The sequence below is a fragment of the Salvelinus alpinus genome, chromosome 18, assembly GCF_045679555.1.
Source record: "Salvelinus alpinus chromosome 18, SLU_Salpinus.1, whole genome shotgun sequence".
Lineage (NCBI taxonomy): Eukaryota > Metazoa > Chordata > Actinopteri > Salmoniformes > Salmonidae > Salvelinus > Salvelinus alpinus.
In genome coordinates this window covers 45829330-45853732 of record NC_092103.1, presented here as the reverse complement: position 1 = coordinate 45853732, position 24403 = coordinate 45829330, and the positions used below count along the sequence as shown (strand labels likewise).

Genomic DNA, 24403 nt, shown 5'->3' with positions numbered 1-24403 from the left:
TCACACGCTTGGAAAAATGACTATCACTCGGCATCAGTTACTTGAAGATGAAATCGCATCGCTGGGCTGTTCAGTCAAACCAACGTTGGTCTTTGTCTCGGCTGCGGTGCGTTTGAAGGCAATAAACTGGCTTCCCCTGCGTCTCGTGGGAGAGGCCTATACATCATTGAGAGGAGTGGAAAGATTCCACCCGTCACAGAGACCTCAGACAGCAGGCCTCCCTACACACCTGCTAGGACTACAGGATGATTTTACACTGGAGGAGAGGAGACAGAAGAGGAGAGAAGACAGAAGAGGAGAGAAGACAGAAGAAGAGAGAAGACAGAAGAAGAGAGAAGACAGAAGAAGAGAGAAGACAGAAGAAGAGAGAAGACAGAAGAAGAGAGAAGACAGAAGAAGAGAGAAGACAGAAGAAGAGAGAAGACAGAAGAAGAGAAGACAGAAGAGAGAAGACAGAAGAAGAGAGGAGACAAAAGAGGAGAGGAGAGGAGAAGACAGAAGAAGACAGAAGAAGAGAGGAGATAATACAGAAGAGGAGAGAGAGAGGAGAGGAAAGAGAGGAGAGGAAAGAGAAGAGGAGAGAAGAGAGAATAGAAGAGATATCTTCTGGTTTTTCTATTTAACAAAGAGCTGGATGATAATTTTAGAAATATCTTTTTAGCTAAACAATGGATACACACATATGATGTGTACGCTCCCTCTCTCTCTCACACAGAGACACATTAATTCCCCCAGCACCATGCTTATCGATCCAGGCCCAGATCCCCAGTGGTATTACACAGACAGGCTGTCGGTTCTCTCACACCCATCAACACACACACAATAAAAAAATAATCATAAAAAAAGGAGGAGGAGAAGAAAAAGACAGAGAGAGAGACAGAGAGAGAGACAGAGAGAGAGACAGAGACAGAGAGAGAGACAGAGAGACAGACAGAGAGAGAGACAGAGAGACAGAGAGAGAGAGAGAGAGACAGACAGAGAGACAGAGAGAGAGACAGAGAGACAGAGAGAGAGAGAGAGAGAGAGAGAGAGAGAGAGAGAGAGAGAGAGAGAGAGAGAGAGAGAGAGAGAGACAGAGAGAGCGAGAGAGACAGAGAGAGAGACAGGGAGAGACAGGGAGAGACAGGGAGAGACAGGGAGAGACAGGGAGAGACAGGGAGAGAGATGAAATAAAGAAAGCAGTGTGTCATGTTTTGAAGAGGGTACATCTGTGGGGGTTTCAGTCAGTAGCAGAGGGAACATCTGTGGGGGTTTCAGTCAGTAGCAGAGGGGACATCTGTGGGGGTTTCAGTCAGTAGCAGAGGGAACATCTGTGGGGGTTTCAGTCAGTAGCAGAGGGTACATCTGTGGGGGTTTCAGTCAGTAGCAGAGGGAACATCTGTGGGGGTTTCAGTCAGTAGCAGAGGGTACATCTGTGGGGGTTTCAGTCAGTAGCAGAGGGTACATCTGTGGGGGTTTCAGTCAGTGGCAGAGGGTACATCTGTGGGGGTTTCAGTCAGTAGCAGAGGGTACATCTGTGGGGGTTTCAGTCAGTAGCAGAGGGTACATCTGTGGGGGTTTCAGTCAGCCAGTGTTTGTTTCCATGTGGAGGCTTTCTGAATGCAGCAGCTCATCCTCCCATTGTAACACACACACACACACACACACACACACACACACACACACACACACACACTTCCAGTGTAGTTAGAGGAAGCAGCAACATCTCCAGACTATAATTGACAGCTTCCTTTATTACCTGCCTCCACTTAACAGTCCTCCCCTGTGGCCCATATAGGGCTCTGGTCTAAAGTAGTGCACTACATAGGGAATAGGGCTCTGGTCTAAAGTAGGGCACTATATAGGGAATATGGCCCTGGACTATAGTAGTGCACTATATAGGGAATAGGGCTCTGGTCTAAAGTAGTGCACTATATAGGGAATAGGGCTCTGGTCTAAAGTAGTGCACTATATAGGGAATAGGGCTCTGGTCTAAAGTAGGGCACTATATAGGGAATAGGGCTCTGGTCTAAAGTAGGGCACTACATAGGGAATAGGGCTCTGGACTATAGTAGTACCACTATATAGGGAATAGGGCTCTGGACTATAGTAGTGCACTACATAGGGAATAGGGCTCTGGTCAAAAGTAGTGCACTACATAGGGAATAGGGCTCTGGTCTATAGTAGGGCACTACATAGGGAATAGGGCTCTGGTCTATAGTAGGGCACTATATAGGGAATAGGGCTCTGGACTATAGTAGTGCACTACATAGGGATTAGGGCTCTGGTCTATAGTAGTGCACTATAGGGAATAGGGCTCTGGACTATAGTAGTGCACTACATAGGGAATAGGGTACCATTTGGGACGTATGACCCAGCTCTAAATGGCATCCACTTTTACCACTTCCTGGTACAGCAGGAAGCCATGGAGGGATGCTGTCTGAGCAGCGTGGGAACGTTTAGCTGGCGTCTGAAGACGGCTCTCTAGGAGGGAGGGAACCGTACTCTCAGAGACACAGAGAAACACAGACACCTGACAGACTTCAGGTCGATGTAAATACTTGCGCGTCAGGATGAAAGCCCCAGATTCTGACCCCCCCCCAACTAACGATTTAGGAAATAGGAGAGGGTCCACAGTTTTAATAACTCTGCTCTGATCAAGCGGAGAGGAGTCCCTCGATCCTGACTAGTCTCCCAGTCCCTACCACTGAAAAACATCCCCACAGTATGATGCTGCCACCACCATGCTTCACTGTAGGGATGGTGCCAGGTTTCCTCCAGACTTGACGATTGGCATTCAGGCCAATGAGTTCAATCTTGGTTTCATCAGACCAGAGAATCTTGTTATACTGATTAGTGGCTTCTGTCTGGCCACTACCATAAAGGTCTGATTGGTGGAGTGCTGCAGAGATGGGAGAACCTTCCAGAAGGACAACCATCTCCACAGAGTAACTCTGGAGCTCTGTCAGAGTGACCATCGGGTTCTTGGTCACCTCCCTGAACAAGGTCCTTCTCCCCCGATTTCTTAGTGTGGCCGGGCGGCCAGCTCTAGGAAGACTCTTGGCGGTTCCAAACTTCTTCCATTTAAGAATAATGGAGGACAATGTGTTTTTGGGGACCTTCAATGCTGCAGAGATCTGAGCCTCGACACAACCCTGTCTAGGAGCTCTACAGACAATTCCTTCGACCTCACGGCTTGGTTTTTGCTCTGACATGCACTGTCAACTGTGGGACCTTATATAGACAGGTGTGTGTCTTTCCAAATCATGTCCAATCAATTGAATTTACCACATGTGGACTCTAATCAAGTTGTAGAAACATCTCAAGGATGATCAATGGAAACAGGAAGCACCTGAGCTCAATTTAGAGTCTCATAACAAACAGTCTGAATACTTATGTAAATAAAGAAGTTATTATTTTGAAATACATTTGCACACAATTTTTTGTTGTTGCCTTTTGTCACTTTGTCATTATGGGGTATTGTGATGTCATTATGGGGTATTGTGATGTCATTATGGGGTATTGTGATGTCATTATGGGGTATTGTGTGTAGATTGATGAAGAAAAACATTTATTTAATCCATTTTAGAATAAGGTTGTAACATAACGAGGAAAAGGTCAAAGGGTCTGAATACTTTCCGAATGCTCTCTATCTAATCATGACAATGTGTTAGTGGCTATCCCAGATAAATTCATCCAGGAAGCATGTCTAGCTACCCATTTCTCCCTCCCTCCAGTGGATAGGTAGAGGGAGCCCGGGTAGAGGGAGCCCGGGTAGAGGGAGCCCGGGTAGAGGGAGCCCGGGTAGAGGGAGCCCGGGTAGAGGGAGCCGTCATAGTAATCTGCTGATAACACTACACCAGTGGCCTTGAGCAGAGCAGAGAGATCATGGGGCAATTAGATTTCTGCACGGGCGCGGACATCGACTGTAGGGGGTTAATAACACACTAAGCTGTATACTGGGCCCTTCAGGAACAGAGAGGACTGGTTTAATAACACACCAAGCTGTATACTGGGCCCTGCAGTAACAGAGAGGACTGGTTTAATAACACACCAAGCTGTATACTGGGCCCTGCAGTAACAGAGAGGACTGGTTTAATAACACACTAAGCTGTATACTGGGCCCTTCAGGAACAGAGAGGACTGGTTTAATAACACACCAAGCTGTATACTGGGCCCTGCAGTAACAGAGAGGACTGGTTTAATAACACACCAAGCTGTATACTGGGCCCTTCAGGAACAGAGAGGACTGGTTTAATAACACACCAAGCTGTATACTGGGCTCTGCAGTAACAGAGAGGACTGGTTTAATAACACACTAAGCTGTATACTGGGCCCTGCAGTAACAGAGAGGACTGGTTTAATAACACACCAAGCTGTATACTGGGCCCTTCAGGAACAGAGAGGACTGGTTTAATAACACACCAAGCTGTATACTGGGCCCTGCAGTAACAGAGAGGACTGGTTTAATAACACACTAAGCTGTATACTGGGCCCTGCAGTAACAGAGAGGACTGGTTTAATAACACACCAAGCTGTATACTGGGCCCTGCAGTAACAGAGAGGACTGGTTTAATAACACACCAAGCTGTATACTGGGCCCTGCAGTAACAGAGAGGACTGGTTTAATAACACACCAAGCTGTATACTGGGCCCTGCAGTAACAGAGAGGACTGGTTTAATAACACACCAAGCTGTATACTGGATGGTTAAGATAATAATGATTGGGGTCAATTACAATTTATGGAAGTGGAGAATTTACACAGAATTAAATTAGAATTTAAAACATCTTCATGTTATGGAATTAGACACTTTGGATTTGTTTTATTGTAATTTAAATGGAATTGTAAAAACATTATCATGGAATTTAATATTTTTACATTTCCCAGTTAATATAATTAATGCATATATAATTTCAAACTGTCTCAACAGTGACATGATCAGCCTCAAAACCAGAGGGAATTAAATTCAAACTGGAATTTGTGGAATTGTTGGGGATAATATTCTATGTAGTTCTGTCCACGGGCTGTTCTGGTATATTTATGTTCTGTATTGTCTCTTGTTTCATGTTCTGCGTGGAACCCAGGAAGAGAAGCAGCTGCTATAGCAACAGCTCATGGGGATCCGAAATAAAACAACAAATACCAAAAATATTGAAAAGGGAATTTAATTTGGGGAATTTACCTAACATTGGAATTCAGAGGAATTTAATAATCTCTTAAATCAAAGACTGACCTGGAATTTTAATTAAATATAATTTAGAGGGAGATAGAAATGAATGTGGAATTGACCCCAACCCTGAAGCTAATGTCAACAGAGAAGACATACTGTTACTCACATTCACCAAGTACTGTACTGGATGTTTCAGTAAACACCACTACAGACAGAGACTAGTGTATATCGCGTTGTCATCAAACGCTCGGACAGAAATAGTCAGAAGTTTCCATTTATTTCCTACTTCCTCGTTACGCAGACATTAACACACTTGGCACCATTGAGGTGAGGATGTTGACTTTCTACACAAGTTGTTATTTTTCAGTTTCGTCCGACGAACAGATTGTTGCGGTAAAATAAAAAAAGGGATACATGTTTTGGTGCCATTATTCTAAGCTGCACTTCAGTCAAAACTTGCTCTGAGAACGTTCCATTGCATTCATTTGCTATTGGCTCTCGCTAGTGTTCCAGTTTAGCCAACGTTCTTTAAGCCGTTTTTCGGCCTTGGGTGAATTTTGACTCGATCTATTGTCCAGCCTACCCTTAGTTCCAGTGAAAGGAATTCTTAACGCTACAGCATACAATGACATTCTAGACGATTCTGTGCTTCCAACATTGTGGCAACAGTTTGGGGAAGGCCCTTTCCTGTTTCAGCATGACAATGCCCCAGTGCACAAAGCGAGGTCCATACAGAAATGGTTTACCGAGATTGGAGTGGAAGAACTTGACTGGCCTGCACAGAGCCCTGACCTCCACCCCATCGAACACATTTGGGATGAATTGGAACGCCGACTGTGAGCCAGGACTAATCGCTCCAACATCATTGTTCCCGACCTCACTAATGCTCATTTTGGCTGAATGGAAGCAAGTCCCAGCAGCAATGTTCCAGCATCTAGTGGAAAGCCTTCCCAGAAGAGTGGAGGCTGTTATAGCAGCAATGTTCCATTATCTAGTGGAAAGCCTTCCCAGAAGAGTGGAGGCTGTTATAGCAGCAATGTTCCATCATCTAGTGGAAAGCCTTCCCAGAAGAGTGGAGGCTGTTATAGCAGCAATGTTCCAACATCTAGTGGAAAGCCTTCCCAGAAGAGTGGAGGCTGTTATAGCAGCAATGTTCCAACATCTAGTGGAAAGCCTTCCCAGAAGAGTGGAGGCTGTTATAGCAGCAATGTTCCAACATCTAGTGGAAAGCCTTCCCAGAAGAGTGGAGGCTGTTATAGCAGCAATGTTCCAGCATCTAGTGGAAAGCCTTCCCAGAAGAGTGGAGGCTGTTATAGCAGCAATGTTCCAACATCTAGTGGAAAGCCTTCCCAGAAGAGTGGAGGCTGTTATAGCAGCAATGTTCCAACATCTAGTGGAAAGCCTTCCCAGAAGAGTGGAGGCTGTTATAGCAGCAATGTTCCAACATCTAGTGGAAAACCTTCCCAGAAGAGTGGAGGCTGTTATAGCAGCAATGTTCCAACATCTAGTGGAAAGCCTTCCCAGAAGAGTGGAGGCTGTTATAGCAGCAATGTTCCAACATCTAGTGGAAAGCCTTCCCAGAAGAGTGGAGGCTGTTACAGCAGCAATGTTCCAACATCTAGTGGAAAGCCTTCCCAGAAGAGTGAAGGCTGTTATAGCAGCAATGTTCCAACATCTAGGGGAAAGCCTTCCCTGAAGAGTGGAGGCTGTTATAGCAGCAATGTTCCAACATCTAGTGGAAAGCCTTCCCAGAAGAGTGGAGGCTGTTATAGCAGCAATGTTCCAACATCTAGTGGAAAGCCTTCCCAGAAGAGTGGAGGCTGTTACAGCAGCAATGTTCCAACATCTAGTGGAAAGCCTTCCCAGAAGAGTGAAGGCTGTTATAGCAGCAATGTTCCAACATCTAGTGGAAAGCCTTCCCTGAAGAGTGGAGGCTGTTATAGCAGCAATGTTCCAACATCTAGTGGAAAGCCTTCCCAGAAGAGTGGAGGCTGTTAAAGCAGCAAAGGGAGGGGACCAACTCCATATTAATGCCCATCATTTTGAAATGAGATGTTTGACAAGCAGATGTCCACATACTTTTGGTCACATAGTGTACATATAATACAATTCTCAGAAATTAACTGGATAAAAATACATAAAAGAGAGGACTCACCGTTAACCTTTCGGTTAACATTTCTCCAATAATAACAAGTAATTCAATGGCTATGTTTTCCAAGACATATCAACAACATACTCCTCATAGGAATAAACTGGTTTCCATGTTATACTCTTGTAAATTTACCTCCCTGTAAAAGGTCACTTATTCATTGCCTTAGTTAGGCTCTCCTACCTCAGCATGGCCTTGTGTGTGTGTGTCTCAGCATGGGCGCTTGTGTACACCATTGTGCATCAGTGACCTTTCCACTGTAAAAGATCTGCTTAAGTGCAGAGGAAGTCTGAAGTTTACGAGAGGAGAATTAACAGCAGGTAGGACATCTAGCTAGCCAACACTTATGGGCATAGTACTGTAGGTCCAGTGGTGCTTTTTCAAATGAAAGCCTGGAGTCCCTGCACCAAGCAAATATATACATACAGCTAGCTGGATTAGAATGGTAGCGTACGTACAGCTAGCTGGATTAGAATGGTAGCGTACGTACAGCTAGCTGGATTAGAATGGTAGCGTACATACAGCTAGCTGGATTAGAATGGTAGCGTACATACAGCTAGCTGGATTAGAATGGTAGCGTACATACAGCTAGCTGGATTAGAATGGTAGCGTACATACAGCTAGCTGGATTAGAATGGTAGCGTACATACAGCTAGCTGGATTAGAATGGTAGCGTACATACAGCTAGCTGGATTAGAATGGTAGCGTACATACAGCTAGCTGGATTAGAATGGTAGCGTACGTACAGCTAGCTGGATTAGAATGGTAGCGTACGTACAGCTAGCTGGATTAGAATGGTAGCGTACATACAGCTAGCTGGATTAGAATGGTAGCGTACATACAGCTAGCTGGATTAGAATGGTAGCGTACATACAGCTAGCTGGATTAGAATGGTAGCGTACGTACAGCTAGCTGGATTAGAATGGTAGCGTACATACAGCTAGCAGGATTAGAATGGTAATGTGTTGTGAGTCAATTCTAACCCTGGTCTACATGGGGTCTGTCACATTCTCCCTGCCTGGACCAAACCCCTGTATACATGCTGCCAGGCCAACAGCCATGTAGCAGGGCAGGCAGAGGGACAAGAGACCCTTCCCAGAGCGCTTTGGGGAGGCAGAGAGTCCAGAGACCTGTCCCAGAGCGCTTTGGGGAGGCAGAGAGTCCAGAGACCTGTCCCAGTCCAGAGACCTGTCCCAGAGCGTTTTGGGGAGGCAGAGAGTCCAGGGACCTGTCCCAGAGCGTTTTGGGGAGGCAGAGAGTCCAGGTACCTGTCCCAGAGCGTTTTGGGGAGGCGGAGAGTCCAGAGACCTGTCCCAGAGAGTTTGAGAGGCAGAGACTCCAGAGACCTGTCCCACAGCACTAATGGAGGCAGAGAGACATGAGACCCATCCTAGAGCGTTTTGGGGAGGCAGAGAGTCCAGAGACCTGTCCCACAGGACTTTGGGAGGCAGAGAGAGGAGCGCTGAGCGCTGCAGAGGAAAACGAAAAGACATCAGATTCACTGACCCCTGCCGCCTTGTTGCCCTGCCGAGGTCAGCCACCACAGCTCTCTCAATTCAATCTCAATTCAATTTAAGGGGCTTTATTGGCATGTGAAACATGTTTACATTGCCAAAGCAAGTGAAATAAATAAACAAAAGTTAACTCTCTCGCTCTGTGTCTCTCCCACCCTCCCTCCCTCTCTTGCACCATCTCTCCCTCCCCGTGGTAACACTAGACTGAGCAGCAAGGGTCCGTTGCCATGGCAGCTGTTCCCCAGAGCCACCCGTGTCTGTCCCGTCAGTGTGGCCTGGTGGCTCCACTGTTGTGTACATGGCACAATCCCTCTCTCTTCCAGGACCACACATCAGAGGAGAATCAGGGTGGATGTTGGGGATAAGGATATCCTCTGTGGGCTGGACGGAGAAATGTAGACAGGGATAGACGGATGGAGAAATGTAGAGGGATGGACGGACGGAGAAATGTAGAGGGATGGAGAAATGTAGAGAGGGATGGACGGATGGAGAAATGTAGAGGGATGGACGGATGGAGAAATGTAGAGGGATGGAGAAATGTAGAGAGGGATGGAGAAATGTAGAGAGGGATGGAGAAATGTAGAGAGGGATGGAGAAATGTAGAGAGGGATGGACGGATGGAGAAATGTAGAAAGGGATGGAGAAATGTAGAGAGGGATGGAGAAATGTAGAGATGGATGGACGGATGGAGAAATGTAGAGAGGGATGGACGGATGGAGAAATGTAGAGAGGGATGGAGGGAAGAGGAGGATGCCTCCCTGGGGGGGTTCCACTCGGCATTAATTATTCAGCTCGGGAGGCAGGCAGGCAGACAAAAGCTGTTTCTAACTTCAGCCTCCATGTCTCTATTTCTGAAAGTCACAAATACAGTGCCTTCAGAAAGTATTCAGACCCCTTGACTTTTCCACATTTAATTACGTTACAGTCTTATTCTAAAATGTATTAAATAAAACAATATCCTTAGCAATCTACACACAATGCCCCATAATGACATCACAATGCCCCATAATGACATCACAATACCCCATAGTGACATCACAATACCCCCTAAGTACATCACAAATACTCTAAATTGAGCTCAGGTGCATCCTGTTTCCATTGATCATCCTTGAGATGTTTCTACAACTTGATTGGAGTCCACCTGTGGTAAATTCAATTGATCGGACATGATTTGGAAAAACACACACCTGTCTATATAAAGGTCACACAGTTGACAGTGCATGTCAAAGCAAAAACCAAATCATGAGGTCGAAGGAATTGTCTGTAGAGCTCCGAGGCAGGATTGTGTCGAAGCACAGATCTGGGGAAGGGTACCAAAACATTTCTACAGCATTGAAGGTCCCCAAGAACACAGTGGCCTCCATCATTCTTAAATGGAAGAAGTTTGGAACCACCAAGACTCTTCCCTAGAGTTGGCCACCATGCCAAACTGAGCAATCGGGGGAGACGGGCCTTGGACAGGGAGGTGACCAAGAACCCGATGGTCAGCCTCCCGGGTGGCGCAGTGGTCTAAGGAACTGCATCGCAGTGCTAGCTGTGCAACTTGGTTGGGTTGTGTTTCGGAGGACGCATGGCTCTCGACCTTCATCTCTCCCGAGCCCGGACTTGAACCAGATCGAACATATCTGGAGAGACCTGAACATAGCTGTGCAGTGAAGCTCCCCATCCAAAGTGACAGAGCTTGAGAAGATCTGCAGAGAGGAATGGGAGAAACTCCCCAAATACAGGTGTCTCAAGCTGTAGCATCATACCCAAGAAGACTGGATGCTCTAATCGCTACCAAAGGTGTTACAACAAAGTACTGAGTAAAAGGTCTGAAAACATATGAAACGTGATACTACATTTTTTATTTTATTTAATACATTTCCAAACATTTATAAAAACCTGTTTTTGCTTTGTCATTATGGGGTATCGAGTGTAGATTGATGAGGGGGAAAAAGCGATTGAATTCATTTTTAGAACAAGGCTGTAACGTAACAATATGTAAATCAAAGGGGGTCTGAATACTTGAACTGCTGAATACTTATTTTCCACCATCATTTGCAAATAAATTCATTAAAAATCCTACAATGTGATTTTCTGGATTTGTTTTTCTCATTTTGTCTGTCATAGTTGAAGTGTACCTATGATGAAAATTACAGGCCTCTCTCATCTTTTTAAGTGGGAGGACTTGCACAATGGGTGGCTGACTAAATACTTTTTTGCCCCACTGTAGTATTAAAGTAGTGCACTATATATTATATAGTGAGAACAGATCTCTATGTGATGGGCTCTTCCACAGCTGTGTTTTAGATGTGAGAACATATCTCTATGTGATGGGTTCTTCCACAGCAGTGGTGATGGGTTCATCCACAGCTGTGTTTTAGATGTGAGAACAGATCTCTATGTGATGGGCTCTTCCACAGCAGTGGTGATGGGTTCTTCCACAGCTGTGTTTTAGATGTGAGAACAGATCTCTATGTGATGGGTTCTTCCACAGCAGTGGTGATGGGTTCTTCCACAGCTGTGTTTTAGATGTGAGAACAGATCTCTATGTGATGGGTTCTTCCACAGCAGTGGTGATGGGTTCTTCCACAGCTGTGTTTTAGATGTGAGAACAGATCTCTATGTGATGGGTTCTTCCACAGCAGTGGTGATGGGTTCTTCCACAGCTGTGTTTTAGATGTGAGAACAGATCTCTATGTGATGGGTTGGCTGGCTGTCTGGCTGGCTGAATGGCTGGCTGTCTGGGATAGCCTCATTACCTTGTCTAATGTATTTAGCCAGTAAATAAACCCTGATAGTAGGGTCAGGCTAAAGGCTGGGATGGGGCTAATTGGTTAATGCTTTGAGAGGCATGGCCACTCACATCACATAGCAGACACACACACACACACACACACACACACCCTCACATCGCATAGCAGACACACACACACACCCTCACATCGCATAGCAGACACACACACACATCGCATAGCAGACACACACACACATCGCATAGCAGACACACACACACACACGCCTCAACAAGATATTCACCTCTATCAGGGGATGGATCAGCAGCTCAATAACACAGTTAGTCCACTTTCAAAACACCACAGTGGATCAGCAGCTCAATAACACAGTTAGTCCACTTTCAAAACACCACAGTGGATCAGCAGCTCAATAACACAGTTAGTCCACTTTCAAAACACCACAGTGGATCAGCAGCTCAATAACACAGTTAGTCCACTTTCAAAACACCACAGTGGATCAGCAGCTCAATAACACAGTTAGTCCACTTTCAAAACACCACAGTGGATCAGCAGCTCAATAACACAGTTAGTCCACTTTCAAAACACCACAGTGGATCAGCAGCTCAACAACACAGTTAGTCCACTTTCAAAACACCACAGTGGATCAGCAGCTCAATAACACAGTTAGTCCACTTTCAAAACACCACAGTGGATCAGCAGCTCAACAACACAGTTAGTCCACTTTCAAAACACCACAGTGGATCAGCAGCTCAATAACACAGTTAGTCCACTTTCAAAACACCACAGTGGATCAGCAGCTCAATAACACAGTTAGTCCACTTTCAAAACAGCACTGTGACACTCCCACACACTGCCTTCCCATGCATTGTGTGTGTTTGTCCCATACAGTGTTACGTCAGGGAAGCGGTGACGCTGTGAAGCCTGGCTTCTCTTGATTCTGCCCAGTATCAATAACATCTGACCTGTGTGATCAATACAGGAGATGTGTGTAAAGAAACACAAGTCCCTCTCCCCACACACACACACACACACATCCCTCTTCCCGTCTCAACGCCCACGCCGTACCACAGAAGCTCAATTCGAAGGCTTCGATCAGCCGCTCGCAATCCATTCTTTCGTTCCGTGTTCTAGTACATTTTCTTCAGTTCTTCGTTGTTCATAATAAAGACAACACACAACCCCTCTATGCCACAACGTTTTGTTCTGACGGACGCAGAGCAACTAGGAGATAACGGTGTTGTTTGACGGTGTCGTAAAGAACTGAGAACACATTAAAAACAGATAAAAGGAAGGGCAGCTCTGACTGAGGTTGGCGATAGTCACATTCATATTCTGACTGCCCACACTGATGTTACAGACTGTATCCCTGCATACAACACCCGGCTCAAAAGACCATCGCTCTCAAAAGTCTGTACGCAGGCACAAAAAAGACACACACACACAGCGGCGTAGACATACGTGAGCTGACTTGATCCACGTACTGGGGCAGGTATGGGGCCCACAGGTCGATGGTGTCCTTCCTGCCTGACTGACCAATCCTCCGCAGCTCAGCCAGAAGCAGGGCCTGCGCCGCCTCTCTCACCTAGTGGAGAAAGACCCAGGATATTAACATCAGGAGCTGACAACAGAGACATCCCAACAGGTACTAATCCAGTCTCACAGTGCGTACGCTGGTGGACAGACACGCACAGGTTATGGAAGCTAATAAAACACAGGTTATGAACCTGGAAGCTAATAAAAGCATATATGTCATTTAGCAGACACTTTTATCCAAATCGCCTTAAAAATGTAAATGTGTGCAGACATTTTTCAAATGGGCGGCCCCATCAGGAATCGCACCGACAACCCTTGGAGTCTGCTAGGTCCACGCTCTACCAACGGAGCAACACAGGAAGGTTTAACGTATGTGAGGGAGAGGGAATAGAGTGAACGGGAAAGGAGGGAGAGGGAATATAGTGAACGGGAGAGGAGGGATAGAGGGAATAGAGTGAACGGGAGAGGAGGGAGAGAGGGAATAGAGTGAACGGGAGAGGCTGGAGAGGGAATATAGTGAACGGGAGAGGATGGAGAGGGAATAGAGTGAACGGGAGAGGATGGAGAGGGAATATAGTGAACGGGAGAGGAGGGAGAGAGGGAATAGAGTGAACGGGAGAGGATGGAGAGGGAATATAGTGAACGGGAGAGGATGGAGAGGGAATAGAGTGAACGGGAGAGGATGGAGAGGGAATAGAGTGAACGGGAGAGGATGGAGAGGGAATATAGTGAACGGGAGAGGATGGAGAGGGAATATAGTGAACGGGAGAGGATGGAGAGGGAATATAGTGAACGGGAAAGGAGGGAGAGGGAATATAGTGAACGGAAGAGGATGGAGAGGGAATATAGTGAACGGGAGAGGATGGAGAGGGAATAGAGTGAACGGGAGAGGAGGGAGAGGGAATAGAGTGAACGGGAGAGGAGGGAGAGGGAATAGAGTGAACGGGAGAGGCTGGAGAGGGAATAGAGTGAACGGGAGAGGAGGGATAGAGGGAATAGAGTGAACGGGAGAGGAGGGAGAGGGAATAGAGTGAACGGGAGAGGATGGAGAGGGAATAGAGTGAACGGGAGAGGAGGGATAGAGGGAATAGAGTGAACGGGAGAGGAGGGATAGAGGGAATAGAGTGAACGGGAGAGGAGGGATAGAGGGAATAGAGTGAACGGGAGAGGAGGGATAGAGGGAATAGAGTGAACGGGAGAGGAGGGAGAGGGAATAGAGTGAACGGGAGAGGAGGGAGAAGGAATAGAGTGAACGGGAGAGGCTGGAGAGGGAATAGAGTGAACGGGAGAGGAGGGAGAGGGAATAGAGTGAACGGGAGAGGATGGAGAGGGAATATAGTGAACGGTCCTGCCAGTGCAGTGTATTACCTACATACAGCAGTCCTGACAGTGCAGTGTATTACCTCCAGACAGCAGTCCTGCCAGTGCAGTGTATTACCTACAGACAGCAGTCCTGCCAGTGCAGTGTATTACCTCCTGCCAGTGCAGTGTATTACCTACAGACAGCAGTCCTGACAGTGCAGTGTATTACCTACAGACAACAGTCCTGACAGTGCAGTGTATTACCTACAGACAGCGGTCCTGACAGTGCAGTGTATTACCTACAGACAGCAGTCCTGACAGTGCAGTGTATTACCTACAGACAGCGGTCCTGACAGTGCAGTGTATTACCTACATACAGCAGTCCTGCCAGTGCAGTGTATTACCTCCAGACAGCAGTCCTGACAGTGCAGTGTATTACCTACAGACAGCAGTCCTGACAGTGCAGTGTATTACCTCCAGACAGCGGTCCTGACAGTGCAGTGTATTACCTACATACAGCAGTCCTGCCAGTGCAGTGTATTACCTCCAGACAGCAGTCCTGACAGTGCAGTGTATTACCTACATACAGCAGTCCTGACAGTGCAGTGTATTACCTCCAGACAGCAGTCCTGCCAGTGCAGTGTATTACCTACAGACAGCAGTCCTGCCAGTGCAGTGTATTACCTCCTGCCAGTGCAGTGTATTACCTACAGACAGCAGTCCTGACAGTGCAGTGTATTACCTACAGACAACAGTCCTGACAGTGCAGTGTATTACCTACAGACAGCGGTCCTGACAGTGCAGTGTATTACCTACAGACAGCAGTCCTGACAGTGCAGTGTATTACCTACAGACAGCGGTCCTGACAGTGCAGTGTATTACCTACATACAGCAGTCCTGCCAGTGCAGTGTATTACCTCCAGACAGCAGTCCTGACAGTGCAGTGTATTACCTACAGACAGCAGTCCTGACAGTGCAGTGTATTACCTCCAGACAGCGGTCCTGACAGTGCAGTGTATTACCTACATACAGCAGTCCTGCCAGTGCAGTGTATTACCTCCAGACAGCAGTCCTGACAGTGCAGTGTATTACCTACAGACAGCAGTCCTGACAGTGCAGTGTATTACCTACAGACAGCGGTCCTGACAGTGCAGTGTATTACCTCCAGACAGCAGTCCTGCCAGTGCAGTGTATTACCTACAGACAGCAGTCCTGCCAGTGCAGTGTATTACCTACAGACAGCGGTCCTGCCAGTGCAGTGTATTACCTACAGACAGCAGTCCTGCCAGTGCAGTGTATTACCTACAGAGAGCGGTCCTGCCAGTGCAGTGTATTACCTACAGACAGCGGTCCTGCCAGTGCAGTGTATTACCTACAGACAGCAGTCCTGCCAGTGCAGTGTATTACCTACAGACAGTGGTCCTGCCAGTGCAGTGTATTACCTACAGACAGCGGTCCTGCCAGTGCAGTGTATTACCTACAGACAGCAGTCCTGCCAGTGCAGTGTATTACCTACAGACAGTGGTCCTGCCAGTGCAGTGTATTACCTACAGACAGCAGTCTGCAGTGTATTACCTCCAGACAGCGGTCCTGCCAGCGGCGTGCCAACATCTCCAGTAGAGGTGGTCTGAACTTGTCCAGGCCCAGCAGGTCAGGCAGCATCACACAGTGCATAGCAGCCAGCTGGCTCCAACCTGCAGGGGTTAAAACAGCAGCCGCAAGGTCACACAGAGCAACACAGTGATCTAGGGGCAGGGGTTATAACAGCAGTCACAGAGCAACAACGTGACCTAGGGGCAGGGGTTAGGACAGCAGTCACAGAGCAACACAGTGACCTAGGGGCATGGGTTATAACAGCAGTCACAGAGCAACACAGTGATCTAGGGGCAGGGGTTATAACAGCAGTCACAGAGCAACAACGTGATCTAGGGGCAGGGGTTAGGACAGCAGTCACAGAGCAACAACGTGATCTAGGGGCAGGGGTTAGGACAGCAGTCACAGAGCAACACAGTGACCTAGGGTAGTAGACAGGCACACCAAATATTCACTCTCGTTCACACCCGTACACACATACTATCACATCCAAACAACCGTTCACGGGCGCATAAAATAAAGACAATATTCGGAATATCCTACAACCTTCAGACAGTCATGTGAACCAACAGCAAGGAAGCAACAGGAGCTTGTGGACAATTCGAATGTTATCAAAATAACATATGAATGCAGAAGAGAGTATTTAATAATCGAACAATGGTATGCATCCTATTCACATATATCATATAAATATATGGGTTTGGGGATTACATCTTGCCGATTTTGGGGGATGCACAGCATACAGCATGTATTTGTATATGAACATCGTATGGTAGTATCCAATGCTGCCCCATACAATAAGTACTTACCTTCATTTGAGTTTGGTTGTATTATGTATAACGCTAATAAAACACTATTTCCACTGCCTTCACAAAGTACTGATAGTGCTTGATTTCCTCCACATGTTGTGTTACAGCCTGAATTCAACATGGATTAAATAGATTTTTTCTCTCTCACCTTACTACACACACACACAATACCCCTATAATGACAAAGTGAAAACATATTTGCAAACATTTCTAAACTTAATTGAAAATGAAATACAGAAATGTCGTAAGTATTTCACACCCCTTTTGCTGTGACACTCCATATTCAGCTCAGGTGCATCTAAATTCCCTTTGAGCATCCATGAGATGTCGCTACAACTTGATTGGAGCCCATTTGTGGCAAATGTAATGGTTTGGACATGATTTAGAAAGAAACACTCCTGCCTATATAAAGGTCCCACAGTTGACCGTTCATGTCAGAGCAGAATCTATACCATGAAGTCCAAGGAACTGTCCGGAGATAGAATTGTGATGAGGCATATATCTGGGGAAGGGTATAAAACAAAGTTTCCAAGAGCACAGAGGTCGCCATCATTGGGAAATAATATGGAATTACCCAGACTCTTGCCTAGAGCTGGCCGTCCAGCCAGAGTCTTTTTAGTTGCCACCAAAAGTGCTGATATTGGACTCAGGGGTATGAATACTTATGTAAAATCGATATTTCTAAAAACATGTTTTCATTGTCATTATGGGGTAAAAAACAATTTCAATGAAATCCATTTTGAATTCAGGCTGTAACATAGAATAAGGGGTCTGAATACTATCTTTAGGAACTGTATTTACTCACTACAGAATTCAACAAAATGTCAGGGGCATCTGTGTCACCATCTTTGTAAAAACTAATAATTTATTATTTAATTAATCAAAGGCTTCGAAAAATAATTACAACAGAGATTTTTATTTTTTTTTACAAATTGCAACAAACAATTGTTTAATAATTTGCCAATATATCATCGGATCTGCCTTTTGGTAAAGAATAAATGGCCACTAAGGAGACCAAGGCAACAATCTGTTGCACTGCGAATATCAGTGAACTTGCCTTTTTAGAATCGACAGAGACAATGTTACAGATCCTTTTAAAAATGTTATTTATCCTGAAAGTATATGTTTCTGTGAATCTATTGAATTAACTTGAAAATCTTTGTTCTCTTGTGATTAAAGGAGAAAACGAAAGCCACATTTTAGTTTTCCTATTTAAAAAAATAAAATAAAATCTAAATTGTTTAGATCATTAAAAAAATTAAAAAAATACACCTGGAAAAATGCTACTATGAATCCAGCTGAAAAATACAACTTGAAATTCAGCACTGCATAAAAGAGAGAAGAAAAAATCCAAGCGGGTCCCTGTGACTCAGCGTGAGGTGTTGATGTTGTGTCCTCTGGTAGTGTTCTCTCCCAGGCGGAACGAGCATGCACAACACAGTACATACACAGTGACATCTGGAACCGTATTCACAAAGCATCCAGTTGCCTTATTCATTAGGATTTACAAAAAAGGCAGAAAAAAAAAAAAAAAAAACTCAAGACGCTTTGTGAATATAGGTCCTGTAAAGGAAAGACTGACAGACTTGAAACAATCACCAGGAACAAAAGACACGGACCAGAACAGACAAGACTGAACAACACACGACCTAGGGGAAGATGAGCGCATGGCAGATGAGGGTGGAGGGGGAGAGAGAAACAGAGAGAATTGAAATTGAGAGAGAAAGAAAGATGAAGATAGAGAGAGTATATAGTTAGAGGGCAATGTTGTCAAGGGGTTGGTTGTACCTTCGTTGACTGAGGGACAATGGAAAGCAGCAGGACCTGGGGGAAAAGCCCCAGTGCCAGGAGTGGTAGTACTGGTAGAAGCAGCAACAGCAGCGGCTTGCAGAGGAAATGAAAGATCAGTCGAGAGGGGAAAAAGAAAAAAAGACTCCACAGTTTTCAGGAGAACAGCAGAAACAAGCCGTTAGTAAAAGAGACATGAAGCAAACAGAGAACCACAGAGTTTGGGAGTTAAAAGATTTCAGAAGCTTTTCTAGCAAATTGATGTAAATATCAACCAAAAAAACATTTAGTTGCAGTCAATTTCATTTTAAAGGTGAATTGTTTAAAAAAAAAACGAATTATTACACAGCTAGCTTTGAGCATTTGAAACCATAACTTACTTAAGCCCAAAAACATGTAATTATTTATGTCTTGTATCATCTAAATGTTGTGTTTTATAAAACAAATGCCATATTTTTTTTAAACAAAACATAATACATTACTTTGTGACAATATCAAGTATACACAGTACCAGTCAAAAGTTCGGTCACACCTACTCATTAAAGGATTTTTCTTTATATTTTCTACATTGCATAATAATAGTGAAGACATCAAAACTATGAAATATCCCATATGGAATCATGTAGTAACTAAAAAGTGTCAAAAAGCCACCCTTTGCCTTGATGACAGCTTTGCACACTCTTGGCATTCTCTCAACCAGCTTCACCTGGAATGTTTTTCCAACAGTCTTGAATGAGTTCCCACATATGCTGAGTACTTGTTGGCTGCTTTTCCTTCACTCTGCTGTCCGACTCATCCCAAATCATCTCAATTGGGTTGAGGTCGGGTGATTGTGGAGGCCAGGTCATCTGATGCAGCACTCCATAACTCTCCTTCTTGGTCAAATAGCCCTTACACAACCTGGAGGTGTGTTTTGGGTCATTGTTGTGTTGAAAAACAAATGATATCCCATCTGGTCTGGGCTTAGTGGGACTGGCATATTGCTGCAGAATGCTGTGGTTGCCATGCTGGTTAAGTGTGCCTTGAATTCTAAATAAATCACTGACAGTGACACCAGCAAAACACCCACACCATCTCCTCCATGCTTCACGGTGGAAACTACACATGCAGAGAACATCCGCTCACCTACTCTGCGTCTCACAAAGGCACGGCGGTTGGAACCAAAAATCTCAAATTTGGACTCATCAGACCAAAGGACAAATTTCCACCGGTCTAATGTCCATTGCTCGTGTTCTTTGGCCCAAGCGTCATCTTCTTATTGGTGTCCTTTAGTAGTGGTTTCTTTGCAGCAATTTGACCATGAAGACCTGATTCACGCAGTCTCCTCTGAACAGTTGATGTTGAGATGTGTCTGTTACTTGAACTCTGTGAAGCATTTATTTGGCCTGCAATTTCTGAGGCTGGTAACTCTAATGAACTTATCCTCTGCAGCAGAGGTAACTCTGGGTTTTCCTTTCCTGTGGTGGTCCTCATGAGAGCCAGTTTCCTCATAACGCTTGATGGTTTTTGTGAATGCACTTGAAGAAACTTTCAAAGTTCTAATTGAAATGCATTCCAGGTGACTACGTTATGAAGCTGGTTGAGAGAATTCAAAGAGGGTGCAAAGCTGTCATCAAGGTAAAGGGTGACTACATTGAATAATCTCAAATATGAAATATATTTTGATTTGTTTAACACTTTTTTAGTTACTACACGATTCCATATGTGTTATTTCATAGTTTTGCTGTCTTCACTATTATTATACAATATAGAATATAGTAAAAATAAAGAAAAAACCTTGAATGAGTAGGTGTGTCCAAACCTTTGACTGGTACTGTATGTGTTGTAACGTTTTAAATCCCCAGATTGAGAGACAAGAGAAACAATAAAGTAAATCAGAAGAGAAACAGAACAGACGTTTCCAAAAGACATTTGTATTGTCAGACACACGTCATATATATACACACACACACACACACACACACACACACACACACACGTGGGAGAGTTCAGTGGGAAAAAACGTGTTTTGTTTTCAAACCCGGCGAGTTAGGAGGATGGGTTTAGGCTATGTTATATCAACTAGGAAGATGGGTGGTGGCACAAACGTGTCATGTGTGACTTGGGAGTCCCACCTGGCTCTGTGGTTTCCCCACTGAATTATCCCTAGAGAGGAGCAGAGCGGAGGAAGGTGAGTGCGAGAGAGGGGTGAGGGCTGGGGGGGGGGGGTCAAGAGAGGGGTGAGGGCTGGGGGGGGGGGTCAAGAGAGGGGTGAGGGCTGGGGGGGGGGGGGTCAAGAGAGGGGTGAGGGCTGGGGGGGTCCAAGAGAGGGGTGAGGGCTGGGGGGGTCCAAGAGAGGGGTGAGGGCTGGGGGCCCAAGAGAGGGGTGAGGGCTGGGGGGGTCCAAGAGAGGGGTGAGGGCTGGGGGCCCAAGAGAGGGGTGAGGGCTGGGGGGGTCCAAGAGAGGGGTGAGGGCTGGGGGCCCAAGAGTGGGGTGAGGGCTGGGGGCCCAAGAGAGGGGTGAGGGCTGGGGGCCCAAGAGAGGGGTGAGGGCTGGGGGCCCAAGAGTGGGGTGAGGGCTGGGGGCCCAAGAGAGGGGTGAGGGCTGGGGGCCCAAGAGAGGGGTGAGGGCTGGGGGCCCAAGAGTGGGGTGAGGGCTGGGGGCCCAAGAGAGGGGTGAGGGCTGGGGGCCCAAGAGAGGGGTGAGGGCTGGGGGCCCAAGAGAGGGGTGAGGGCTGGGGGCCCAAGAGAGGGGTGAGGGCTGGGGGCCCAAGAGAGGGGTGAGGGCTGGGGGCCCAAGAGAGGGGTGAGGGCTGGGGGCCCAAGAGAGGGGTGAGGGCTGGGGGCCCAAGAGAGGGGTGAGGGCTGGGGGCCCAAGAGAGGGGTGAGGGCTGGGGGCCCAAGAGTGGGGTGAGGGCTGGGGGCCCAAGAGAGGGGTGAAGGCTGGGGGCCAGTGAGGGGTGAAGGCTGGGGGCCCAAGAGAGGGGTGAGGGCTGGGGGCCCAAGAGAGGGGTGAGGGCTGGGGGCCCAAGAGAGGGGTGAGGGCTGGGGGCCCAAGAGTGGGGTGAGGGCTGGGGGCCCAAGAGTGGGGTGAGGGCTGGGGGCCAGTGAGGGGTGAAGGCTGGGGGCCAGTGAGGGGTGAGGGCTGGGGGCCCAAGAGATGGGTGAAGGCCTTTGGTGAGCAGGCACTCCCAGGCAGAGAGAAACCTCAAGCCATGCAGACAGTGAATGACACCAGGAGGAGGAGAGGGAGAGGAGGAGAGGGAGAGGAGGAGAGAGAGAGATGAGGGAAAGAAGGAGGAGAGAGGCTGGCAGACTGATAGCAGGTTGTCAGAGCAGTGTGGGAGGAGAATTTAATACAAAATATAATACAGGGGGAAAAATGACCATGTGACATTGCCATAGAAACCAAAGAATTAAGATTGTCAAAGTCAATTATGGAAGTAACTGATACAAATTATACTAATTGTCTTACATGTAGTTTAATGTGAAAAGACCTTGTCAGTTGGTCAACCAGTTTTACCTAGTGGGTTAGCTGTAAATCTTATCACATTCCCCCCCTTTTTAAATCAAACCAGGTACCTGGCTTCTCAGGATGAAGTCAAAAACACAGTAATGCAATAAATGTATATATGGATGCATGTAATTAAAATTAAAAGGCATTGCAGAAACGCATATTGAATGTTATTTTTGATGTTGTTGCCGTGCGCGAATAAAGCCGTTTAAGAATAAATCCTATTAAGCAGTATAAGTCTTTCTCCAGTCCAACTGCCGTTCCCATAATAACAGACGAGAGACGTGATCGTGGATTCTCCCTCTCTCTCCCTCTCCTCTCCCCCTCCCTCCCTCTCTCTCTCTCTCTCTCTCCAAGCCCTTCATGTTCCTTAATGGCTGTGTGACAGCCTGAGAAAGCATTAGGTTCTCCAAATCCCTCTCTTTTAACAAGTTGCTACGGCGCTCACCATGCTGTTCCAAAACACTTACAAAGTGTTCCAAATTGCACGCTATTCCTTTTCTAGTGCACTACTTTTGTATTTATAGTTACAATTATAGGGAATCGGGTACCATTTGGAACGTGGCCTATATGCCTTTAATCTTGGCACCAGATTTAAAAGAACGACTCCATTAAAGAACACTTAATGACACAACCGGGGGAACAGTTTTCACCGAACGCTTTCAGATGAATAGAGCAGGAAACGAGAGAAGAAGAAAACCCTCTCCACGCTTTGAGTAACTTTCGTTATCTCCTCAAAACCAAAACAACCATTGAGAATCAATCGCCACTATATATAGTGGGTATCATTATCTCTTCACATTATGTGGTGTTATAAAGCGGGATTGAAATAGATGTGATTTTTTTTTGTGTCATTGATCTATACAAAATACTAGATAATGTCAAAGTAAAGAAATGTAATACCTTTTTACAAATGATTAACAATTAAATAACTTAAAAAGTCGGTGCATAAGTATTCACGCCCTTTGTTAAGGCAAGCCGAAATTAGTTTGGCTGAACAAAAAAACCTAAGTTAAATGGACTTTGTGTTAAATAATAGGGGTTGACATGATTTTTGAATGACTACTCCTCTTCCTCGGTCTCCCGTACATACATCTGTAAGGTCCCTCAGTCAAATATTGAATTTCAAGCACAGATTCAACTACAAAAGACCAGGAAGTGTTTCAAACGCCTCATAAAGAAGGGCAGTGATTGGTAGATGGGTAACAATAACAAAATCCGACATTGAATCTCTCTTTAAGCACGGACCAGATAATAACGATGCTGTATTAAAACCACCCAGACACAAAGACGCAGTCGTCCTTCTGAACTGAGCTGCAGGACGGGAAGGAAACTGCTCAGGGATGTTACCATGACGCTATTGGTGATTTTTAAAACAGCTACAGTTCAGTTTGGCTGTGATGGGAGAAAACTGAGGATGGATCAACAACATTGTCGTGACTCCACAACACTGACGTAAATGACAATAGTGAAAAGAAGAATATAAATATACAGAATATAAATATATACAAACATATTCCAAAACATGCATCCTGTATGCAACAAGGCACTAAAGTAATAATATATATTTTTTTAAATCAAAAGGAATAAACTTTTTGGACTAAACGCAACACATCACTGAGTAACTGCCTCCTTATTTTCAAGCATGGTGGTGGCTGCATCATGGTATGGGTATGCTTGTCGAAGGCAAAGACTGGGGACTTTTTCAGGATAAAAAGAAACGGGATGGACCTAAGCATAGGGAAAACCCAAGAGGAAGACCTGCTTCCTTCTGCTTTACACCAGAGACGGAGAGGAAATCACCTTTCAGCAGGACAATAACCTATAACACAAGGCCAAATCTACACGATAGGTGCCGTTCAGCAGGACAATAACCTATAACACAAGGCCAAATCTACACGATAGGTGCCGTTCAGCAGGACAATAACCTATAACACAAGGCCAAATCTACACGATAGGTGCCGTTCAGCAGGACAATAACCTATAACACAAGGCCAAATCTACACGATAGGTGCCGTTCAGCAGGACAATAACCTATAACACAAGGCCAAATCTACAAGATAGGTGGAGTTCAGATGTCCAAGTACAGTGAAATACCTTTATTGAAAACTCAAAACCCAACAATGCAATAATCAAGAACAATGTAATACTAGTAAACAACACGAGAAATAAGAATATGAAATACACAATAAAGTAAGTAAGTAAGCAGACTATATTCAGGAAACGTTAAAGAGTCAGATCCAATACCAGGTAGATATGTATAGGGGACAGGGATACTGGAGTGATGGAGGTAGATATGTATAGGGGGAAGGGGACAGGGATACTGGAGTGAT

The 24403-nt window shown here is 45.8% G+C and overlaps 1 protein-coding gene across 2 annotated transcripts in view; it reads right to left on the bottom strand.

Annotated features, from left to right (window-relative positions):
* The window catches only part of LOC139544398 (WD repeat-containing protein 7-like), a 371233-nt gene that overhangs the window by 202912 nt on the left and 143918 nt on the right, over positions 1–24403 (bottom strand). The window contains exons 19-21 of one of the 2 annotated variants that reach the window (XM_071351437.1): positions 18578–18673; positions 15963–16081; positions 13011–13134 (exon numbers count right to left, since the gene is read on the bottom strand). In XM_071351437.1, coding sequence (XP_071207538.1) covers positions 13011–13134; positions 15963–16081; positions 18578–18673 — 339 coding nt within the window. The remainder of the gene's footprint in view (positions 1–13010; positions 13135–15962; positions 16082–18577; positions 18674–24403) is intronic. The other variant, XM_071351438.1, reaches the window with a different exon arrangement.